The sequence below is a fragment of the Melitaea cinxia genome, chromosome 3 (genome assembly GCF_905220565.1).
Source record: "Melitaea cinxia chromosome 3, ilMelCinx1.1, whole genome shotgun sequence".
Classification (NCBI taxonomy): Eukaryota; Metazoa; Arthropoda; class Insecta; order Lepidoptera; family Nymphalidae; genus Melitaea; species Melitaea cinxia.
The window spans coordinates 4,160,364-4,183,906 of NC_059396.1; the positions used below are offsets into that span (position 1 = coordinate 4,160,364).

At 31.4% G+C, this 23,543-nt stretch overlaps 1 protein-coding gene across 1 annotated transcript in view; it reads right to left on the bottom strand.

Moving 5' to 3' along the window:
• LOC123669711 overlaps positions 1-23,543 on the bottom strand; it is a 132,682-nt gene that overhangs the window by 15,600 nt on the left and 93,539 nt on the right. Inside the window, exons 4-7 of the mRNA XM_045603302.1 lie at positions 20,159-20,341; positions 18,150-18,344; positions 17,626-17,802; positions 287-382 (exon numbers count right to left, since the gene is read on the bottom strand). Of these exons, the coding sequence (XP_045459258.1) occupies positions 287-382; positions 17,626-17,802; positions 18,150-18,344; positions 20,159-20,341 (651 nt within the window). The remainder of the gene's footprint in view (positions 1-286; positions 383-17,625; positions 17,803-18,149; positions 18,345-20,158; positions 20,342-23,543) is intronic.

A 23,543-nucleotide genomic window follows, 5' to 3' on the forward strand; every position in this document is an offset into this window, starting at 1 on the left:
AGGTGTCATTTTTTCACGTAAGGCAATAATTCACTTTGCTCCATTGCGTATTGTGATATTTTTTTGTTTTAGAATTTTTCCTGAGACAAAAAATTTATGCGTTCTCAATATTTTTTTTTAATTTTTATTTTTTTCAATATTTTATTATTTTTCCCTTAAAGTCTTAGATTGTTTAAAACAACGCTAGTTCAGATTCCTGCATAATAATACGAAACATCGTGCGACAGCATCGGCAATAGAAAATCATTAATAATTTGTTAAATTTCTAAATACAAATTTAACTTACCAACTATCATGTTGGCCTCGTTGTGCGGCAGTTTTGTATCTTTATCTGGACTTTCCGGTGCAGAATCGTTCCCGGCGACCTTTGAAGCCGCCTCTTCTGTAACAATAGCATTATTAAACACTTTGACATAATATTATCTTATTCAAAACGGTTCTAATACTATTTGAAACTAGCTTAAATGATAAATTAAATTACGTAAATTTTTAGTACGTAATGCAAATATTTATACCATTTTCGAAGAGTTTATTGTACCGTTTTTGTAATATCATCTCTTTGATTATGATATGACGCGACATTTCACGCGCCTAGGTCATTTGAAAAACTAATTAACCAATTTCACAATTACAGCAATAAATAAGTTCCTTACAATTAAAATCCTGTATTTTTTACTTTTGTGTCGAGGTTCCCTAGCTCAGACGTCCATACTACGACCAGCATCCATGTGGCCATAATTATGTATGTGGTATTTTGTACATTTGCCCATGGCATGAATCGATCCGCAACAGCCAACGCAAAAGTCAGTGCTTTGACCGTTGCACTCGCGCTTTTTCAGTTTAAATGATATAAGAAAAAGAGTTTCTACAGTCTGTCTAAACCTCACCAAGGAATTAAATGAGTTCAAAATTAAAAGACAAACGACTTTATTAAAGTTACGCCTTAATATAAAATAAATTAACACAAACGTATTTAAATCAATATGTTATTCTCTTTAAACATTTCTAAATTTTATAACAATAGGTGATTTTCACTTTGGCAATAGAAAATATATTTCGAATCTCGAGACGCGGGCCGCAGACGAACAAAGTAATTTAGACCAGCACGCAACTGGGAATTAACAATAATCAATCTTAGCCGCGAAGAAAACAATTGTAATTTTAAATCGAATGAGCATTATATTAAAATATTTCTATTAAATCATCTTAAATATACAAGCATCTAAAATAATAGATACGAACGTACGTAGAAACTTTTTAAACATAAGGAAATTTGATACAGTATACAGTTCCTCCATATCCTACTATTTTTGGCCAATATTCGATTAAAATCACGGTTTTAATACGCCCCGCTAAGCGAACCTAAGCTAAGATAGTAATGAGCAATTCAGTAATGAAACAATTTGTGTGCAGCTCGCACTTGGTCTGATTTTATTAAAAAGTCATGTTTCTGCTTTAAATTTTAATTCTTATCAGAACTGACATTACTTCTTCTTCTTTAGGGATAATGGCTTTCAATAGTGCGAAATAAGCACAGATGATTTCGCTAATTTCACGTATAATACGGGAATACAGAACTGAGATTAATGGTTATGGTTAAAGTCTGGCACTCGTTCTTCGTAACTTTATTGAATCTGCTAGTAAAAATTAAATTAACATTTAATATTTTACAAATGAATAGGCTATATAAACTAAGTATAATTTCTAGTCATCCAATTGATTATTCGTACTATATAAATATAAATCAGTAAAAGTCATTAAACGCGTATTAAGATCACACACTCTCTTTTGATTATTATTATTATCTCCCTGTCATCTCAGGACGGACATCTGGACCCTATCATCAGGTGCCACATGTCACTAAGACCCGTGTTACGAGCAATAAATTAAATTATCGCGCCTCCTACAGTTAATTATTTAGCACTGTATACAACGACACGTCAACGCCCTACCATGACAGAAAATGTTAAGCTTTGACATGTAAAATCTTTTCAATTAGATAATCCTAGTATACTCGGTAAATCTATGTAATGTTTTATTGATATTTGAAAGGGATAATATCAAATATAATAATAAGTAACAAAATATTTACAAAAATGCAGTCAATAAATAGTGAATGGCTTACAACAGGCCCCAGGGGAATGACATTTTGTATCCGAAAACACATAACAAACATCTAGACTGCGACAAAATTTTGTATAACCTATACAAATATTTGTCATGAGCCGGAATATAATCAACAGCTAACAATGCAACGGCCAGTCGTGACCACTATACTAACCTGTAGAGTATGGCGTCCTTACACACTAAAAAGGCCGCAATTGATATTTATTTCTGTAAAGAACAATGTGTTTCAAGTATAAATATATCTTCGATTCGTCATACAATATACACTTGTATTAAATATACATAGGCGTATATAATATAACATTTCATGGTATAACCAGTACATGCGTACAGGCTATACGTCTTATGATGACATAAGTCACATTAAATGGGTCGGATCAATGTTAGTCTACACTAACACTAACAACTAACTACAAAACAAGTTTATGGACCGTAAGTTTTAGAGACGGAATGAGTATTTAATATTACATTTATCTTTGGTTAACTTCGAAAGAAACTTGCTTTTTTTAAACAGAAGCATTACACTTTTCAACAAGTGTCCACAGGTAACGTCCCACTACTGGGCAAATACTTCTTTTTCTATATAAAAGATATACTACAAATTAATGCTAAGCATATCGCTAGTTTAGTAGGTACATAATTCGGCGGATCACGCTAATAAAAGTATTTAAAAATTAGTCCTACGTCGCGGTTTCACCCCTGAACTTCCGTCCTGTGAGTATATCCGGATAAAATGTAACCTATGTATTATTTTATATTCTCGGCCATATACTTACCAATTTTTCAATAAAAATTTAACTGAATTGCAATCAATTTGGCTAGCAATTTGTAGATTAAAGTGCATCAAAAATCTATCCAAATTTTCACATTTATAATATCAGCAGTATAATCTTACGAAATACCAACAATTACGTTATAATCCTGCCCTTGTTCCTTGTTAGTATCTACATCACAACTTGACGTCACACAACATTAAGTTATTAAAATGACCCTCGTGACTAACTTTGAACCTTGGAAATTAGCTACCATCTCCCTTTTATAATCAAATCATAAGCCCCTTTTGTTACGTATGAACTTGTCAAAGTTTAGACGTTACATAAGTTTGTGTATCTTACAATGAATTAGAGTTGTTTCACTTTGCTAAGATTGTGCTGAAACTGGCTGTATTGTCTGTATATTTATTTTATGACACTATCGTCCGTACTAATAGGGCAGGGGTTTAGGAGTCCTTGAGTAGTCACCCAAGCAAGTAAATTTATGTTTTATAGCTCAAGGAATTTCATAAAATACTTAGAGTACTCTTTACACAAAACTGACCAGTTTTAAAATAATTTTAAATCGACCCTAATTAAAAATATAGTTAAAATTCTTAAGGTGATTCAGACATCGGAATAAGTCCAGCACAACGCAGGGATTTAATTTCAGGCCATACCAGAAATTATACAATATACATACCAAAAAATATTTTGTATGTTTATGTGTGTGACACGAAAATCAGTGTCGCAATGCTCTATTATTACTCTAGCTATGTCTGACGGATCTGATTGAAATATATATTCCAATTATTGTCATCTATTCAAATCTTAAATAATATTTGATTAAAATCACTCATAGAAAAGTATGAGACAGAACCGTCTACCCAAAAACGGCCATGTTTATACCTGAACACATGACCACACAAACGAACCCTCGCACAAGCGCATATATTTGTAAAGAACTTGTTAAATATAAAACCTCCTTTTAAAAAAAACGTCACTGCGCTTTAACGAAGGACGCTCGCAATAATTACGAGTGTCACGTCTCACGTGTCTTCGTTTTGTTTACATTGTCGACTTGAAAAGGAACCCTCCTAATAAGCTCGGATATTTGTTTACGAATTTTATACACATTTTATAAAAATACTTCTTTTATTTGTAATCTGAGGGCTGACGGACGTTCAAGATTTTATTATTCAGTCAACGTCAAAAAATAAATTTATGTATTGATAAATGGATGTCGAAATATCGACGTCGAGTTTAACATGCAAATCTTATTATGATATTTTATCCATACTAATATTATAAAGAGAGACGTCTCGAATGAAAAATCCTTAATAAACAGAAAGCATTATGAAGTAAAGGAGACATTTATACCTACATACAAATATTGGATCACTTTCTTTCTTTCGTTCTGTAATGGACTGGTATCCATAACTTCGTCAACATAGAATCTATCAAAACTGAGAGGTAGGTCGGAGTGCAGTACAAACAGACATAGACAGACAAATATAAATTCTTTGACTTCTCTTTACGATCACTGTTAAGTAAAAAAACTAAACACTCATAAAAACTCATTTGTTTTAACATAGTCATATAATGCAATTTTAGTTTTGATAAATTAATATTTTACTATTAAATGAAATTAAAAATATATTACTAGTTATATCGGACTTAAAAGACAAATAGCCATGGTATCATGCTTAAAAAGCCAATTATCAGTAATTATTTTAATAATTGTTGTACAATCAATCACAATTAATCATAAGTGACAAACAGAAGTCACAAGCGGTTTTGAAACGCTGTTTTAACAAATCACACGTATTATTAACTTGATTCGAACTAAAAAATATATGTGCAAAATTTTAAAACTGAAATTCCAAAAGTATATTTTTATATTGAGAGAAAAAGATAAAATTATCGATACGAATATTCCGGTTTAAAATATATCACCACAACCATTTTTTTAGGAAACCTAAAACCCGTTGTTTGTTTTTTTTTCTATATTTTTATTCACAGAATTAAATTAAAAAGAAATCTTTGACAATATAAAAATATATTTATTCGCCAGTTACATTGTAATACTAAGACTAATTTTGTTATATTTTTCTTTATGTTAAAGTTGAGAAATTACCTTAAGTAACAGTACATTTCTCTGTAAAGTTACATACGCTTTTAATCCTAACAGTTGCACTCATCTCTAAATGAATAGTCATCTTGTGACGAAATGGAATTAAATTAATTAGAGCACTCAGTCTCAATTTCAACTTTGTAAATAAATTCCTTTTACTAAGATTCCTTGAGACAGAATGACACAGTGAATAGAATATGTGAATTTGAGGATGTTTGTGGATTTAATTTCAAGTAGATTGTTGTTAGGAAAAATATCTATATTTAAGATGCTTTGGAAGAAAGTTTGAAACTATAGAGAAATCCAACAAGCCATAACAGTGTAGCGTGGATAAAGCTTGAGCCCAGTATCTTATCGGAAAAAGCAGCCCAGGTGTGGATTGATTAAAAAATTGTTTGTTTATACAGAAAGAGAACTGTTACTTATTGCATAAAATTTGAAATAAAGCAAAAATAAATCCTTTGTAAATTATCATAATATTATTTATTAATTGTTAAGCTAAAAATTACAATTCATATTTAAATTAACTCAACTCACCACATTACAAATAAAAACGTGAATCGAGCATTGAGGATCAAATAAGGATTATAGTTTTTTATTTTACGTTATCGATAAATCGTATTCAAACTATTGTAAGCTACTACTACACATAATAATAATGCACATTAAGTTAAGCTATTATAGCGTGCTCAACTAAATATCTAACGGTTTGTTTAAAAAAAAATATTTTGTTAGGGCCGTTGTTCTATAAAAACCATATACCGTAGTGGCACCAATGACCGACAAGACCCAATAACCGACACTTTATATTTTGATTCAATAAAATAAGAGTAGGAAAACGATTTCTTAATATAGCAAAACTGTACCATAGATAGCACACTTTTGATTGGCTCCCAGTGACTTTTGAGCGATATCCGTCTTTTTTTTTTAAAATGACGGTGTGACAACTGATTGCGCCTGGAGTACCGGTGAAAATTACAACATTTCTTAGTGAAATCCTTAAGGAAGTGGGTACATTTTTTTTATTAATTATACTAATGTAGTCTAACATATTTGGATTTTATGTTTTTCACGGGTTATTATAAGAACTATACGATCGATTTTTGTTCTAACGAAAGTTTAAGGTTATTTTGATATTAGTATAATGTTGGTGTCGATCACTGGTTTTTATAAACTGACTTTTACCAATAATCGACACGGGTCGATAATAATTTTTGAAAACATTTTTCGTTTGACAAGCGAATGTAGTTCTTCTTACTTTGCGTATTTGGTAGATATTTGAAGTAAAATAAACAAAGTCGAGAGACCAGTAATCGACAAGTGTCGACTATTGGGAAATAATGTGTCGATGATTGGTTCTTACAGATGGTTCCGAAAAAATTGGTGATGAATACTTATTAAACTGTTAATTTTATTTTAACGACCCACTAAGGAGGCCGCGATTTGGCAGATACACATTATAGGTAATAGTCGATAACTGGGAGTCGGTAATTGGTAACTGTCGATTACTGGAGATTCGGTGTCGATGATTGGAGATTTATACACTTTTTCCATTTTTAGGATTTTTTTCTAATCCGGATATAGTTAATAAAAATATTACATCCTATTCTTATATCAAGAATATACCTTACCATACTCAATCGTTACTTTTGGTTTAAAGATAACTAAATGACCTTTAATTTTATAAAGAAGTCCACTATCTCCTTAAAGTGTCGACGATTGGTGCCACTACGTTATGTATCTACGCTATACGACATAATTTAAACATTTTAACACCCTTATTCACATGTTAACATTGTCCAAAATGGCCGCCAAATTTGACCATAATTTTTCTTGGTGTCATATGCTGTAATAATTATAAAGCTGTCCTATATCATTTGAAATATTATTCTCCTTATATTATCACCCTTAAATAGCATTTAGGTGATCGAACACAAAGTCACATTATAAGTTATTTGAGCTGAATAGAAAGTACGTCAACCAATTTGACAAAATGTCAAAGATGCGGGTGAAGTCGTTGTCATCTTGTCTAATAATATCCATCATGACACTTATTTGTCACGTCCCTTGACCCCCTTATAAAAAAAACAACCCTAATTTATTCACCCTACACTTAATAACACGAAAGTTATACATTAACTAGTTGAGACTCATGAATTATAAATGATTTAATGATTTTGAATAATAATCTTGATCGTGCATTTCATTTTACGCTGGCATAAAAAATGTGTCTTTAAATTAAATTCTTTATAATCTGTATATTAAAAATTTGTCTTCTTATTTCATTATAATTTTTTAGCATTTGTATCATATCTCTATAAATATGTATAAATCAATCTAGTGTAGTGATGTGTCTAGGCCTACAACGCCGGCGGTTTGCGGGTTCGATGCCCGCTCGGGATGGATATTTGTATAAAGGCTGTTTGACTCTAATTGCGTTCTTTCAAATGGAGGATTGCATAGGTGTTATAGATTACGTTCTACGTGAAAAAAATCCTATTTTTTTTTTTAATTTACTATGTCGTAATATAAGAGTTACTCTGACAACGTACTTCTGCATAATCGTCCAATACTATTTTTCTTAGAACTAGAAAATGTCGATAAAGTGAAATATTTCCGCATACAACTAAACAACCGCATATAGAAATAAATTCTATTTCTCGTAAAATGTTTTTCATTTTAAATTAATGCTTATGCGCTCACGAAAGGTATCATGCGAGTCTATCAAAACGAGATTATAAAAAAAAATTATATATCGTCATCTGTTATATTATCACATTAGAATATGATCGTTATTTTAAAGAAGGGTAAATGCAAATTTCTTTACAAGTATTTCGAATAATCCCCTAAGCTAACAGTGAATTAATGCTATCGACAATTTGTCTTAGATAAAAAAAATTTAGTATGTTTTGCTAAGATGGTAACACGCTGTTCTTATATCAATAAATCTATTGATTTATTTTTTTGTCTTAAGACTTACACTTAGAAAGGTCAGATATTTCCATATTTTGTTATGTAAGTAGTTTACTTAAGCTAATACTCAATAATAAAATTGCCTACTTATTTTGAAATTCATTTGAAAATTTACAATACAAAATAGAATTGACCATTCTGTTAACAATATTTCAAGATTCGCTTAAACCGAAAATAAAAATCATCATATCAAAGATTTCGCTCTAGCGGGTACATCGTTCCATAGCTTAATTGGCTAGAGCGCCGACACGGTCAGTCGGAGACGCGGGTTCGAATCCCGCTGGAGCGGTCAATTTTTGATATGATATTCAAAAATGTTTAATATTTCAAGAGTTTAACATACATTGATATTTGAAGATTTCTTAAAAAAGTTCCCAAGTCACAAGACAAATATATTTATATAGTCTTTTGCTTTCACCTTTAATTTTTATTCTATTTGTTTTTATAGAACTCAAGTAAAACTTGAAGTTCAAGATAAATAAAATTTTTGTTCAAGTAAAAAGTTTATCCGAACATCGCGTCAGACCAATCCGATTGGAAAGGTAATTAATTTCATTTTCAATTTATCGGCTAACGAACGAAAATCGGCTTTGACCTTTATAATTTAAGTTTTAACTAGTTTTTAGTCAAATAAAGCTCAATAATAGATTAAACATTAGTTAATACTTTAATGGACGAGACTTCTCACGGATAAAACATCAAATAAAACTTCGTTAAGAATGTCCATTAACTCCTGTAAAAATTATAAGTCTTAGAGTTTTTTCTTATAGCCTTTCTCCATAAAACGACTTATGCAAAGGAAATAAGAATGCTACTCTAATCTACTAAAACATTTTTCACCTCTCATGCAAAATTTTCTAACTCATACATAATAGGTATACTACATCAAAGATCTGATATTTGTAATGCAAATCCTGCCTGATTGCAAAGGTGGATGTGTTCAAGTTGTTATGCACTCGCCATCTAGGCAATATTTCATTATACTCAAACACATAAAAATACCACTCTTTAAGGTGCTTGTCATTCTGAGGTAAAAAGACAAAGGAAGCCTAAAATAATGAAACAACCAAATTTGCAAACACAAAGTTGTACTCGAGAACGATTTTTAATTTGTTAAATATTTTTTGAAAATTTATCACTGAATCAATATACCTCCTAACTAAACTAATAAAGACTTAGACGAAGTTTGACTAAATTAAAGTTCAACGTATTGAGAGAAAACTATAAATATTAAATAAAATACGCAAACATTTTCGTACGACCGCTAGTAAATAACTAATGAATAAACAATGTAACCTAAATGCCCTAAAGGGGAGTACCTATATCCCAAACAATAATTGAACAAAGGGTCACGGCGTTAGATTTGAAATTAATTTTAAAAACTCGACAAGTCCGATTCGTGTTTAATGGTTCTGTAACAATATTATGTTTAACGCCATTTTATTTAAAACGTCATTTTTAGGGCCCATACTTTACTTTTAAAACATATTTGTGTTATGAATTGTGTTAAAGACAATAATAAAATACAGGGTACAAACGAGAGGCTTTAATTTTAACATATACTGTAGTATAAATACATGAACATACTGTTTCCATTCTGTATATACAAATCAATCCAATAAAAAAAATAATTTTAGCAAACATACTGACTTTTATTTTGTTGACTATATTATTTTTTATTTGTTATTTTTTATTTATTTAGATCTTTTTGGCATTTGTGTGATGTCCTGAATAAAAATGGTTCTTTTTTTCTTTCTTTCTAAAATAGGTTTTCAGTATTGCGTATATAAAACAACTAATAGGCATCTAAAACTAAATTGCTCTCTCACTTATTTCGAACCTGTATATATTCTTTAATGGTTTTAACCGTTTACTATTTGCAGTTTCAAAGATCTGAAACAACATGAACACTAGGAATTTTTAAAGAACCGTTTTGGGGACCTTTCTACGGATCCATAAAAAGACACGTTCCCGCATGTTTTGATGTAAGTCATGCTGATAAATGAATATTTCATCAAAAAATAAAATATTTAAAAATTAAAATAAGCACTGTTAACAGGAAAAAGTTACTAAACTTTTATTAAAGGGTTTGTTATTGTGACTTTTTCTTTACAAAATAAAATAAAAAATACTGAGGAACGCGCTCCATTTTTGCTTTAACATATTTTTTCTATTTTTTTAATATAGGAATATAATTATATATATTTAATTTGTTGTTGATTTCAAATCTAATTGGTAGAAACAATAAGGAAATAACTAGAAATTTAATTAACGACCATATATATGTGTGTGTGCGTGTCGATATACATATATCGACCATAGAACTTCTATATATATATATATATATATATATATATAATACGTATCATTACATAGTACAAAGTCGCTTCCCCCTGTCTGTACGCTTAGATCTTTAAAAACGGTTGGAATTGGGAACGGTTTTCTTTAGTAAATAGTGATTTCAGTGGAAGTTTTATATGTACAATATAGTAGGGGAACACTGACAGTTTTAGAGGTTTCTAATGTGATGTCGTAAATAAACACATTTTTTTGCGCTTACATTGCAAATATTTATTTTATATTTAATATCAGCATTGCACCTGTTGAAGCCAGGGCGGGTCGCTAGTAAAGATATATAAATACAAATATATAAACACTATTATTATATAAGTACTATCATATTAATATTTCAATAATAAATAGAAAGTAAAACGAATCCTGAAAGTTATGAAGATTGTTTACGCTTAACATAAGCCTATTGTTCATTAGTAAGAGTATATTATGTACAGAAAACGATATCACGATATAGTAATGTATATACTTTGATATTCCTCAGACTATTTACTATATCACAATTGAGGTATCAGTCACCAAGTTGGGCGCCTCAATTATATCTTATTCAAATAATTTCTGTTAGATTTGAACTGTAAATATTGATATAAAATATCTTCAAGGTATTATATATTTATTTTCGACTTAGACAACAATTTACTTCGTTAAAACAGTTTGCTTGTTTCAGTTATTCATCTGTTATTAGTTTTTTTAAGAGTATATTTTTTATTGATACATTAATATCACATGATAATATAATATTGTATATAATATCGACTATAATAAGTAAATAAAAATTTTAACCATTGTTTTGGACTTTAAAGCTCTAAGACGGGCAATAAGTACCAAAAATGACGTATGAAAGCATTTTAAATTCATGCTTGGAATTATAATTCATATTTAGAATTGATCAGAAGTCATTTAAAATTTTTAAGTTTCAATCATAACTGTGGTGTTGTACTGTACAAACATTTGAAAAATTCGTCCTCATAGCAGACAAAATGTCAAATAAAAATGCGACCACATAAAATTTCCCAGTTTCCATCATAAATTTTTATAAATTTCAAAAAAATTCAGGGTGTACGTCTTAAAAACGCAGTTTCAAACGCAGTCGCATGGGGATATGTACAAACTATATTGCTGTAGGCGGATTGGTAGAGTGGTCGCAACTGGCTGTTACATTAATTAGTCGATGTGAGTACAGTCATCGCTCATGACAAATGTGGATACAAAATTTTTGTCACAATCTAGAGATTTTTGTTTTATTTCCAGACCTTGGCAACAGGATTCCATTCCACCGAGAATAATTTAGTTAGGCCTTATATTTTTAGCTAAAATAGTATATGATTCGGACGAAATAGTTAGAAAATCCTTGAACTATATAAAATCGGTATCTGCAATGTCAACAAAACAACAAATGTGTACAAGCTTATAAGCTTATGAATATTTCCCAGAAAAACACTTTTACCACCCGAGTCGAGATAATTTATTTCTAAGTAAGCTTAATTCTAGTATGCTTAATGAATTACTCAGATATAAGTTACCTCATACATTTCATTCATCATTACAACTCATTTTAATTGTGAACATAGAAATATTAGTAAACACGGGAAAATAGTTCGTTACTTCATTACGGTCCAAGGAAGAGTTGGCTGAATTCATTAGGAAACGATACATTAGTTGAAGATCTTAGAAGACGAATAAGATGGGGTAAATGAGGAAGGCCGCTGAATTCACCCTAACTTAAGGCGATCATTAATAACGCCGAGATAATAATAGGTACACTTTTCTTTCGATCGAAACTATGTTCAGTAATCACTAGGGTTGGGAGTTTATAACACACGTGTCAAAGTGGCAAATTATTGGTTTTTGAAGTTAACATTTATGATAATCTACTGCACTTAAAGAAATGCCACTAAATCAGCAAAATTACCAAAATTTTGGTAATATTTCATAGGTCAGCGATCGATAAATAGAGATTTGTCTCTACCCTATTAAGTAACGAGCCATAAAAAATAAACTTTTCATCGGTTAATGATCGAGGACATTACATTACAAATGTAATAAAAATGGTCAACCGAACCATTTAAAGACAGCTTAAGCCATAGTAATTACCAAAGTCCACTTGAGTTCCATTTAGGACAGTAAATTTTTAATGTTATCAAGCAACTATAACTAGACTATATAAAATACTTTAATCTATAACAAAATAAATCATTCATTATGATAAATATAGTATTAACGATTCGTTCATACTGAATATAAGCAAATACAATTATGTATATTTAAAGCTAATGTTTATTTGAACACTGAAAGAGTGGATAGCAATGATAAACTTAGCAAAAAGTGTGGCTGACACCAAGCATGTCCGTGCAACTGTCGGTAGTAAAGGAAAACTTGTGAAGAAAGTGCCGCCGATTCAAAAATCAGAGCACTTGAATTTTCCAGTACAAAATTTGTTTTAAATTGTGCTCGATAGTGAAGAAAAATGTTGGAAAGTTAGCACATCTAGGGAATAAATTCTGAACAGTGTCAAAACACGTCAATAATAGAGCAACGAAGTAGTTTCAATGCTTCTCCTTAATACTACATAATACATATCTTTCAGAAGGTCATTAGTCATCAAATCCTCCTAGAATGATAAACATTACGTCGAGCACTACTGTTAAAATTCCTAGTAGGAAGTCATGTACCTACACTGTAATTTTTCTCTGGGATATTTTTAGTAGTTCAAATTTTTTTCTTTGATTATAAAGTTTATCAATGACTATGAAATTTATAGTACAGTGATACCTAAATATCTATCTATATAAATTCTGGATATAAGGAAATTACAGATGAACATAACAAGCGATAGAATAAACGGGAGTGTCATGTTACTATTTATAATACAATTATACATAAGGAAACGAGTAAAAAAGATTACACTAGGGTGTATGTTTACATTGTAGTATTAGAGACAGTTAGAAACTGGTTATTGATCTTACGATCCTATACTATCATATATACCACTATATAAATATGTATATTTTTCTATTGTTTTTTATGCTTTTGTTATACATATGAGTTTTTAAGACCCCAAAAACAGGATTTTATTACATATTATATCGATCTATATTATACTATCGAGTAATGTTAAGAGTGAAAAGAATATTTTTGTGGCTCTTATGACATGGTACAAGTCGAAAATCATCATTTTACAGTAGAGCAAAAACAAGGTTGCAAAAAATTCAAATTCGTGAAGCAAGTGTGCTTGGTTCAATTGGAACATCTTATTTTTGTATAGTAAAAAACTCTCTTTCAATATTAGTTTTAGTTTCATTTGTAAATATTTAATATCAAAAGTAATTTACGAAAAAAAAATTGGAAACTAACTTTTTATACCTTTTTTCACAATTATGTGCAATAACTATGTGATAAATGATAATGACTTTAATTACTTTACACTTATAATTTGTCTTTGTATATACTCTAGAATAATGATACTAACGCAACGTTCCTCAAACAAAAATAAATATATACCCTTAAGACTTTTTTTTGTTATCACCATTTACCCGAATTTTACTAGTTTATGCGAATTCTAGTGAGAAATATTCACGAAAAACGTATTGAAAATTAAAAATATAATCCAAACCAAAACATTGAAATCACAAGACACGGAAAATAGTATTAAATACTTAGTGATTGATGACTAACAAAGGAACGTAGCTAGAAAAATATCGATTTTCACGAGTTTTTTAACAGTAATATCATTTTGCAAAAAAAATCTGTAAATAGCATATAGAAGAACGTGAATCGGATCAAAAAAAAATCCTACCTTTTTTCTGATAATACGCATCTTAAAATCACAAAAAGGGTATAACTCAACTTATATCACTCATCACAGGAGGCACAGATCAACAATATTTTAAAGAATGTTATACAGTAGCCCATAAACCCAGCTTTTATTACACTAATATGTAATGACGACTAACTTCTACGACAAAACTAGCAAAAAACAACAAAACAAAATATCTGGCCATAGATAGATGTAGATATAATAGAAATAATAAAGAGATCGCATACCATATTTAATTCGTCTGAGGAAAATACCAAAATAGTATATTGTCATAGAAACGTCAGTGTTCTAGTCAGTTTCCCAACTCCAATTTTAACGCAGCTAAAAATATCTTAGACAAGCCGTAAAGCGAAGAGACGTTTTTATAAAACGCCGGTTTCCAGTAGCATATCTATTAATTACTTTATTTGCTAGATATAAGGCGGTTGCGGGTTCGATCCCCGCACATGACAAACATTTGTATTGGCCATACAGGTGTTTGGCGTGGTCTGGGTATTTGTGCAGTCCTTGTGGGTCTCCCCACCGTGCCTCGGAGAGCACGTTAAGCCGTCGGTCCCGGTTGTTATCATGTACACCTGATAGCGATCGTTACTCATAGTAGGAATATATCCGCCAACCCGCATTGGAGCAGCGTGGTGGATTAAGCTCTGATCCTTCTCCTAGATGGGGATAGTTGCTAGATATAAAATCTAAGCCTTGCTATTACAAACACTTACTAAATAAAACGTAAAACTTCGGATATATGGATATTTGTGACTTAATCACGTCAAAACAACTCATCGAATCTAAATGAGATTTAGCACATAGGTTCCTTTCGGCAAAAGATATTCCCGTGGCCCAGATTTCTATGCGACCGAAGTCACCGGTAACAATTAGTGTTCAGACGAACTTTATACAATTTGTTTCACAAATCGTTATTTGTTACTAATCGTTAGTAAGCAAACACAGCTATAGATTATTGGAAGCGACCATTGATAATAATGGTAGGTCATTTCGTAACTCTGATCCCGTTTTATTATACGTGATAAACACATCAATTACAAAAGTAAAGCCATCGTAAAAAAAACGTTGATAACGCACACATGCATCTTACTTAGTATATAATGTTCGAAACGATAAATACGTGCGATAATATCGTTTTATTTAAAATAATTGTCTATGTGTGTGTGTTTCATTGTATTATATGTTTCACTTTCATATCATAGGAATATATAAAATTCTCGTGTCATAATGTTAGTAAAAAAACTCCTCCGAAACGGCTGGACCGATTTTTATGAAATTTTGTGTCCATATCGGGTAAGTCTGAGAATCGGCCAACATCTATTTTTCGTACCCCTAAGTTATAAGAGGAGAGGGGATTAAGGGGGTTAACAGCATATATGGCGCAACAACGTTTGCGAGATAACTTAGTAATATATTTTTAAAAAATTATTATTTGTTTGTAACGTAAAAAAGTTATACTGACATAGTCGCGGATCTAATAGCTAAAAATCTCAACACAGGTAAAACCACAAACAGTGTCTAACGAAAAATAATTGTAGAGCTTGAATATACTCCTGCGATACTATAACTAGAATTATATTATTCGTGAAACTACTATATTCTATAGATTAAAAGTAGGTATCTAATTAGTTAAACAACGACTGGAATTATTGACTCCTAATTAGATAAAATTATAAAGCGGTTTGTACATTATTTAGGTGATAAGAACAAAATGAGGTTTTATCCTTGTACTTTTTTTACATTAATTCACGAAGAGACGTCTCTATTATAGCTATATTTAATATCTTTATTTAATATTAAAAAGTTTGTATATAAAGTTTAAAAAAAATCTTTTCTAACAAGATTGTCTTTAAAATTATCATATCAATAAACAAATAAAATAACTCGACAAACCTCGAAAGAAATAGTTTTAAATTAAAAACCATTTAAGAAAAAGTATTTTAGTAAAAAGTAACAAAATCAACGACGTGTACTCTCACCAAATTACAAAATCCTCGCACAAATAAAATCACGACCCTTCTACAACATCACAGAAATAAACACTAAATAATATTTAATATTATATTTATACCAAAAACTCACTTTTTGTATAAACACGTGCTTGACACGAGACTGACAAAAATATCAAATCGTCGTCCAAACGAACTCCGCCGATGCTGAATAGCGAATACACGAAAACTTGAAGAATGAAGCTCTACGGGAGCGTTCAAAATAATAACGTTGTCATTCAAACAAAAATCAACCTTAAAACTGATATATAGCTTCCTAAATCGCAAATCATGGTTATAATAGTAAATAATCGCATTGAAACCGAAACACATATTGTTGTTACTTTCATCGGTAAGATATACTACATGTGCGAAAGAGATACAAGATGCCGATTGCGCATGTCCGGTTTTCACGTAGAGAAGTGAATAATGGAGAATGATAACCTCAAGTTTATGAATAAGTACTTAGATTAAATAGCGGTTTAAAAATAAATTTGCTATTTCTTTATTTCACGCTAGTTATCAGTCACTATAATTATACAAAAATAAAGAGTGTGCTTTAGACTGCAGGACTAAAGTAAAACTTCTTTAGCTCCAAATAACTTATTATTTTCCTATAAACTTCCGTTTGCCTCCCCCGATCACACTTTTCGTATCGCTCTCGTTATGTATTCACCAGATTATTTTTTTAGTCAAGTTTTTTAGTGCTTAAACAAGTTTTACTTCAATAATATAATTATTTAAGTACCAAAGTGATACTTTTGTCAACAATCAAAAATCTCAATCCGACTAGGTATAATAAATGATACACATACCTACCTATTAGTAATTAGAATAATTTGAAATATTCGCAGCACGAAATTCACACGAATAGAAAGAGATTTTCAACATATTTTGTTATTTAAAATTGTTGAAGTAAAACTTCTTTACGCACGCTGGACTTGGGGAGTAAGCTGGTGACGAGTAAGTTACGAAAAGCGTGATCGGGTGAGACTAACGGATCAAGAGAGAGAGAGAGGTGCAAGCACACATTTTCTTTCTCTCTTTCTCTCATAGTCAGTTACGTTTCGTATATCACAGTGCAGATCTATTATGCAGGCCTATTACTAAAGAAGTTTTACTTCAGTCGTGTGATCCAAAGCACACTCGTTTTTTTTTTTTATTAAATATAGAAAGCTAGATAGAGCGCTCGCTTTAAATTGTGTGAAGTTCTTTCCGAAAAAAATTCAATACATTTAAACATGGTAATGCTGTACTTTAAGGAGATGTTTATTGAAATGACTTATTTTAGATGTCGGCTAATTTTATAAATTCTATTATTATTATAGGCAAGGTCGACTACTCTTGGTATTAGTATGTACTCCCAAGCATCCTAATATAAGAATCAATCTAAAAAGAACCGAAAGCAAGGCGAGCAAAACATGGTGGTAAACGAGTGTTGTCATTCATAAAACAGTCATTCAAGTTCATAAAACTTACCAACGCACGAGGGTAATGTTTCGTTCCATCTATTATCATCATAGCACCACACAACTCGCGCCCTCTGCAGCGTGTCTTCGAAAACATAGTTGACATTGCACATGTAATGTGCGACATCCTCCTTTCGGTACACTAAATAGCCGTTAGATGGCGCTGGTAACGTAACACAACCTATACCTGGTGAACAACAGTATTTATTAGGTGGCGCTAGTTACACAAAAAAGTACTTAGTTATAGAAAAATTCGCTAGATGGCAATATAAATTTCAAGTTTTAAAAAACTAAAATTCGCTAAATAAGATAAATACTTAGAAAATTGATAATAACTTACAACATAAAGAATTTTACAATTTCACTGTCAATCTACGACAGAAATTAAAAAAAAAATTGGTTAAGCTACGTTTGTTACGAATTACATTTTAATATTGAATGCAGAAGTAACTAATAAAACAATGCATTACTACATAATGCATTATACATTGTGCATTTCCGTTCCAATAATTTGTATTGTATTTTCTAACTTACTTTTATAATGAAACAACACGCCCCTCTTCGGGAAGGCGCCTTTAGATCTAGCTTCAACAAGAATGTCCACTGTATCAGTGGCGGAAGTCAAGCGGGAAGGTAAGTCGACTTGCTCGCAAGTGGACAATATAATATCACCATTCGAGTCTTCGACTGAGACGTAGTCTGTACATTCATTTTCGAATGGTCCTATACCTGCAAAAAAATAAAATACTTTTAGATAACTTTTAATGTAGGTATTATAACCAGCGTAAAAAATACTCGAAAATATAGAATATAAAGTGTTAACAAGTAGTGATAGTCCGATGAACAAAACTCGTATAGCCTTTTGCGCGACTGATCTTTAAAGCTCTAAATTTGTTTTTGAAAGACATATTTTGAACCTGCACTGAATTCTGCACTAAAAATTGTAATTAGTTTGAAAATAAATAATCATTTTTTTTCTTTTTTTGTTTCAACCTAAAAAAATTTTTTTTTAAGTGTATAGGATTTTGCTGTTGTAGGAACCGAAATTGTGCCATTATGTTTTTATATTATTTTATTTATATATGTGTAACGTAAATCATCAATCCTGTGGCAAAACGTAATCCTAGTAATAAAACTTTGTTTAACGTATTTTCTGGAATTAGAATAATGCCATATCAGTATAATAAATGAGCAACTATTTGATTGTATTTAAATGACTCTATTACTATGACTATATGTGTTTCCCGAAAGCTAAGACCTGGGGATCTTTAAGTCGCGAGTGAATAGGTTACTTCTAGGTAAGCGTGCTCCATCTTAGACCGCATTTTCACTTATCATCAGGCGAAATAGCGGTCAAACGTCAGCCTATCATTGTATAAAAAAAACCAATTGTTTACTACTACTTTTAATCCTTTTTTTATTATAAATGTATGCTAAAAACAAGTCAAGGTTTTTTTTTACTTTTTCTGATACTCGGTATATTTGTATCTTTGTATGCAAAAAACGACTTAAGGACATCGGATTATTTTTACTTCAAATTTAGTAATAATTCAATGCAGTCGTTAATCATCTAACGTAGTATATAAAAATATTGCTAAATATTGCCTTTTTTAACATAAAATCTTTAAAACTATTTCTTTTTTCTAATTAATAAATACAAATACGAATGATTTTCTATGAATTTAGTTTTTCTAACCCAACTCGACAGTATATTTGACGGCAGTTATGAGGGTCGCATTCAAACCTAAGTGTGCGCCTGTCTGATACAGTCATTTTTAGGGTTGAATTCCCAAATGACACTTAGGAGACCTTTATAGTTAATACTACAAATTATACTCTGTCAAAAATCCGTTTAGTACAAATTTAAGTAAGAACATATAAGTATATATTTCAGTGCCTAGGTACTAGAATAATATGTTCCAAAAGTATCCAAGAATTACCTAAATGATATCTAATGAACAATATGATTCACAATTTTCCCGCTTACTGACTTTGTGTAAATTTGCGTGATTTGTTACGCTTATTATAGTTTAATAATTTTATTATACATTGCCCAACATGTATATGTTTTAAGTCATTCAACGCGTTTTAGACAAGAGTACCGATTCAATTACTTGTGCATTAAAACACTTATAATATTCATCCACTGTGTCTCACTTTTAGAGAGATTCCTCTTAATCGAGGATGATATTTTACTGTCTAGACGTTAATTTATTTTTACCTCTTTATTATTTAGTTATTACATTTCTACTTATGTAGCTTACTTGTTATCAGAAATTATCTATTCAAAGTTCATGAATCGTCCAATACCTAATAAGTTATAATGCAAATTCTAAATTTAATTATTCAAATCGACACTTTTCAAGTAACACTTTAAAAACATCTCAAAAGAATTATTTATCTCCGAGATTAAAATAATATGCATGTATTAACTTATCTTTTATTTAGTTTCCTAAATATTAAAAATTATTATTAATAATAATACAAAATTAAATGATACGAGTAACAAACATATCGAACTTGAGTTGTTGAAATTGACTTACTTCTCAAACTAACATCCAACAATGTTATCCGTATCCGTTGTTCCGGATTCACACGGAGTTTCCACCGGCACTCGTCTCCAACATAGAAGTGCGGATAACCGGGCGTCCGGATATACCCCTCGCTATCCGGACCGCTTTCTGCTATATACACCTCCCGGTTACAATAGTGGATTGATAATAAATCTGAAACAACATTTCAAAATTTACGTATAGTTACTTTGCTGCCTTCAATTTCGTGTTCTTCGTATTTAGTTAAACTGATAATTGGATTGTTCTTTGTTCATAATATTTACGCACGAAGAACTATTGCTCTTACTTAATAATACTAATAATGTTATAACCTTATAACACCAGTTATCCTAAAGCCCTAATAAAATTTACCAATACCTTTTAAAGATAAGTCAAAACAAACATACAGACAGTTCAAGTTATAAATAAGTCCAGCACATACAATCTATGTCTTGTTCTATAATAATACAATATGCAGAATAAAGTATCACAATATTTCAATTAAGAAAATCTCAAAATATTTCAACGTAAATATACCTTCAGAAAACAGAATAGTACATTCCGTAATTACAGAAACTTTGACTGACAGTAAAAATGTTTACGAGTTATGTATGACCAGGCATCATATAACATTTCTGACGTCGTCACACAAAAATAGTACCAACAAACCTTGCGTCATTTGAAGCTTTTTGTTAACGTCATAGTTTTACGTCATTCCGAAATTCTTAATTTGGTAGGTATATTCCGGACTTTATTCGGGGGAATTTTAGAACGATCGCGTTAACAATAAAATTAGATACCTAATTCATTTGTGTGTGTAAATAAAATTATTAATTTTCTAAGCTATCACAAAATATAAATGACTAGATAAAAAAGATATACACATTATTTTATCTACACAGTTATATAACAAATTATATATCCATACACTAAATTGTAAACCATATTTCATAACTTTTTGGTAAAAAATAGTTTAGGTAGAAAGCATATAGCAAAAAATTTAATGCTATCGAATGAGAATCATCTTGTGAAATCAAATAGTACCTCTCTTTTGCTTAGCGCACATTTGTTATGACGTCTTCCTTCTAAAAAACTATCAAATTTTTACTTTCAATAAGTCCACTTACAATTTGGTTCGTTCTCTTCGTGTTAAGAAAATTTTCTATATTCTAATAATTAATTGATTCACTCTAATGATCGTTAGACCAGACAGCGCGTTGATAAATTATTGTTTTTAGTTTATTTAGTTTATATTGACTAGTTTAAGTAAGTCCTTTATCAGACAGACATTTTGATAGATTACGATTTGATTTTTCAAGGGGCGTGGCTAAGCTGAATGACAACGATGCGACACTATTTTCGAAACTATACTTTATTCAACTAGAACGGGGTATGTCATTAAGTCTATAGCAATTTGTCATTATTTAAATAATTTAGATTGAGGGCAAAGTCGTCAATAAACATCTTATTAAAAGAGACGTAGACATTTTAATAGAAACTGAGATCGTTTCATTTTATTTATTTATTTATTAGGTAAACCAAGAGTTGTTTACACCGATTCACAAGTGTTTAGAGAGAAATAATACATCACACGTAAATGCAACAATCACTTATAGGCTAACACTGCATGTAAAAATCACAGTTGCACTTAGTAAAAACAATAAATTAAATTAAAACTTTAAAGTTTAAAGGAGAAGAATGTGTGTTACAGAGATGGTAAGGGTATTTTGAAAGTGTGTTCGAAAGAGAGGAAGTGCAGGTACAATGCAATACGGCAACTTCCATGGAAGAGAGTATAAATGGTGATGAAAGTGAGATAAGCATGGATGAAATAGTGAAAGCGTTGAAAAGTATGAGATTAGGTAGGGCTGCAGGGTATGACAGGATTACCGTCGAAATGCTGAAGGCTGGACATAGCATAGTGGCTAGCCAGCTGTACTGCCTTTTCAATTTGTGCTGGCGAAATGGGCAGGTACCGGGAGACTGGTGCAAAGCCGTAATCGTCCCATTGTACAAGGGAAAAGGGTCACGGCAGGACTGCAGGAATTACCACGGTATAAGCCTCCTCAGCGTTGTCGGTAAATTGTATGCAAAAGTGTTGATTGAGTGGGTTGTGAATGAAACAGACGATAAAGTATGGGATGTACAAGCGGGATTTAGAAAGGGAATGGGATGTGTGGATCAGGTCTTTTCTTTACGATGCATAGTCGAAAAGTGTTTGGCCAAAAACAAAAAAGTCTATTGCGCGTTCGTAGATTTAGAAAATGCCTATGATGAGTGATAAGAAATGAATTGTGGTCAGCATTGTCCGTGAATGGTGTGAGCAGTGTCCTCATACGAGCATTGCAATCTCTTTATAGGGATTCTAGTGCTTGTGTGAGGATAAATGGGGCATACACTGAATGGTTTAATATCGAAAAAGGTATTAGACTGGGATGTGTAATGTCACCGTGGTTGTTTAATCTGTTCATGGACAATTGTTTGACAGATTTAAAAGAGAATGAAAATGGGTTGAGAATGAATGAGTTACTCGTCAAATGTCTTATCTATGCTGATGTTCAAGTATTACTTGCGTCTTCGCCCGAGGAGTTGCAGGAGATGGTAACTGATATGAATTAAGCTTTTGTAGGAAAGGTAATGAAGATGAGTGTAAAGAAGACGAAAGTAATGGTGTTTGAAAGAGATGAGGCAGTGACAGACTGCAATATCGTGATTGGAGATGAACAAATTGAACAGGTGAATGAGTTTGTGTATCTGGGTTTAAAGTTTACAAAAGATGGAAAGTGTGAGAGTGATATTGAAAGAAGAGTGAATGCAGGAAACAGGGTGAATGGAGCTTTGCACTCCTTTATGAGCAGTCGGGAGATGTCTAACAAGGCTCGTTTGGTTGTGCATGAGGGGGTGTTGGTTCTGACACTCATGTACGGAAGTGAAAGTTGGGTATGGCAGAAGAAACATGAAAGCAGAATAAATGCAGTTGAGATAAGGTTAAACTGAGTGAAAGGAAAAGAAATAGTGAGGTAAGGAAACGTTGTGGTCTGAAAGAAGATATAGTGACAAAAATTGAGAAAGGTATGCTCAGATGGTTTGGTCATATCGAGAGAATGAGTGAAGAACGATTGACGAAAAAAGTGTATAAGACGAGTGTGGATGGAAGGGTTGGAAGGGGTAGACCTAGGCGGACGTTCCGAGACCAAATAAGGGACGTCTTGAAAAAAGGCCAAGTCAAGAGTACCCTAAACCGAAGAGCGTGTATGAAGGGAATAATGAAAGTGGACGAAGCGAAAGAAGTATGTAAGGATCGTAGCAAGTGGAAAGAAGTGGTCTCTGCCTACCCCTACGGGAAAGAGGCGTGATTATATCTATGTATGTATGT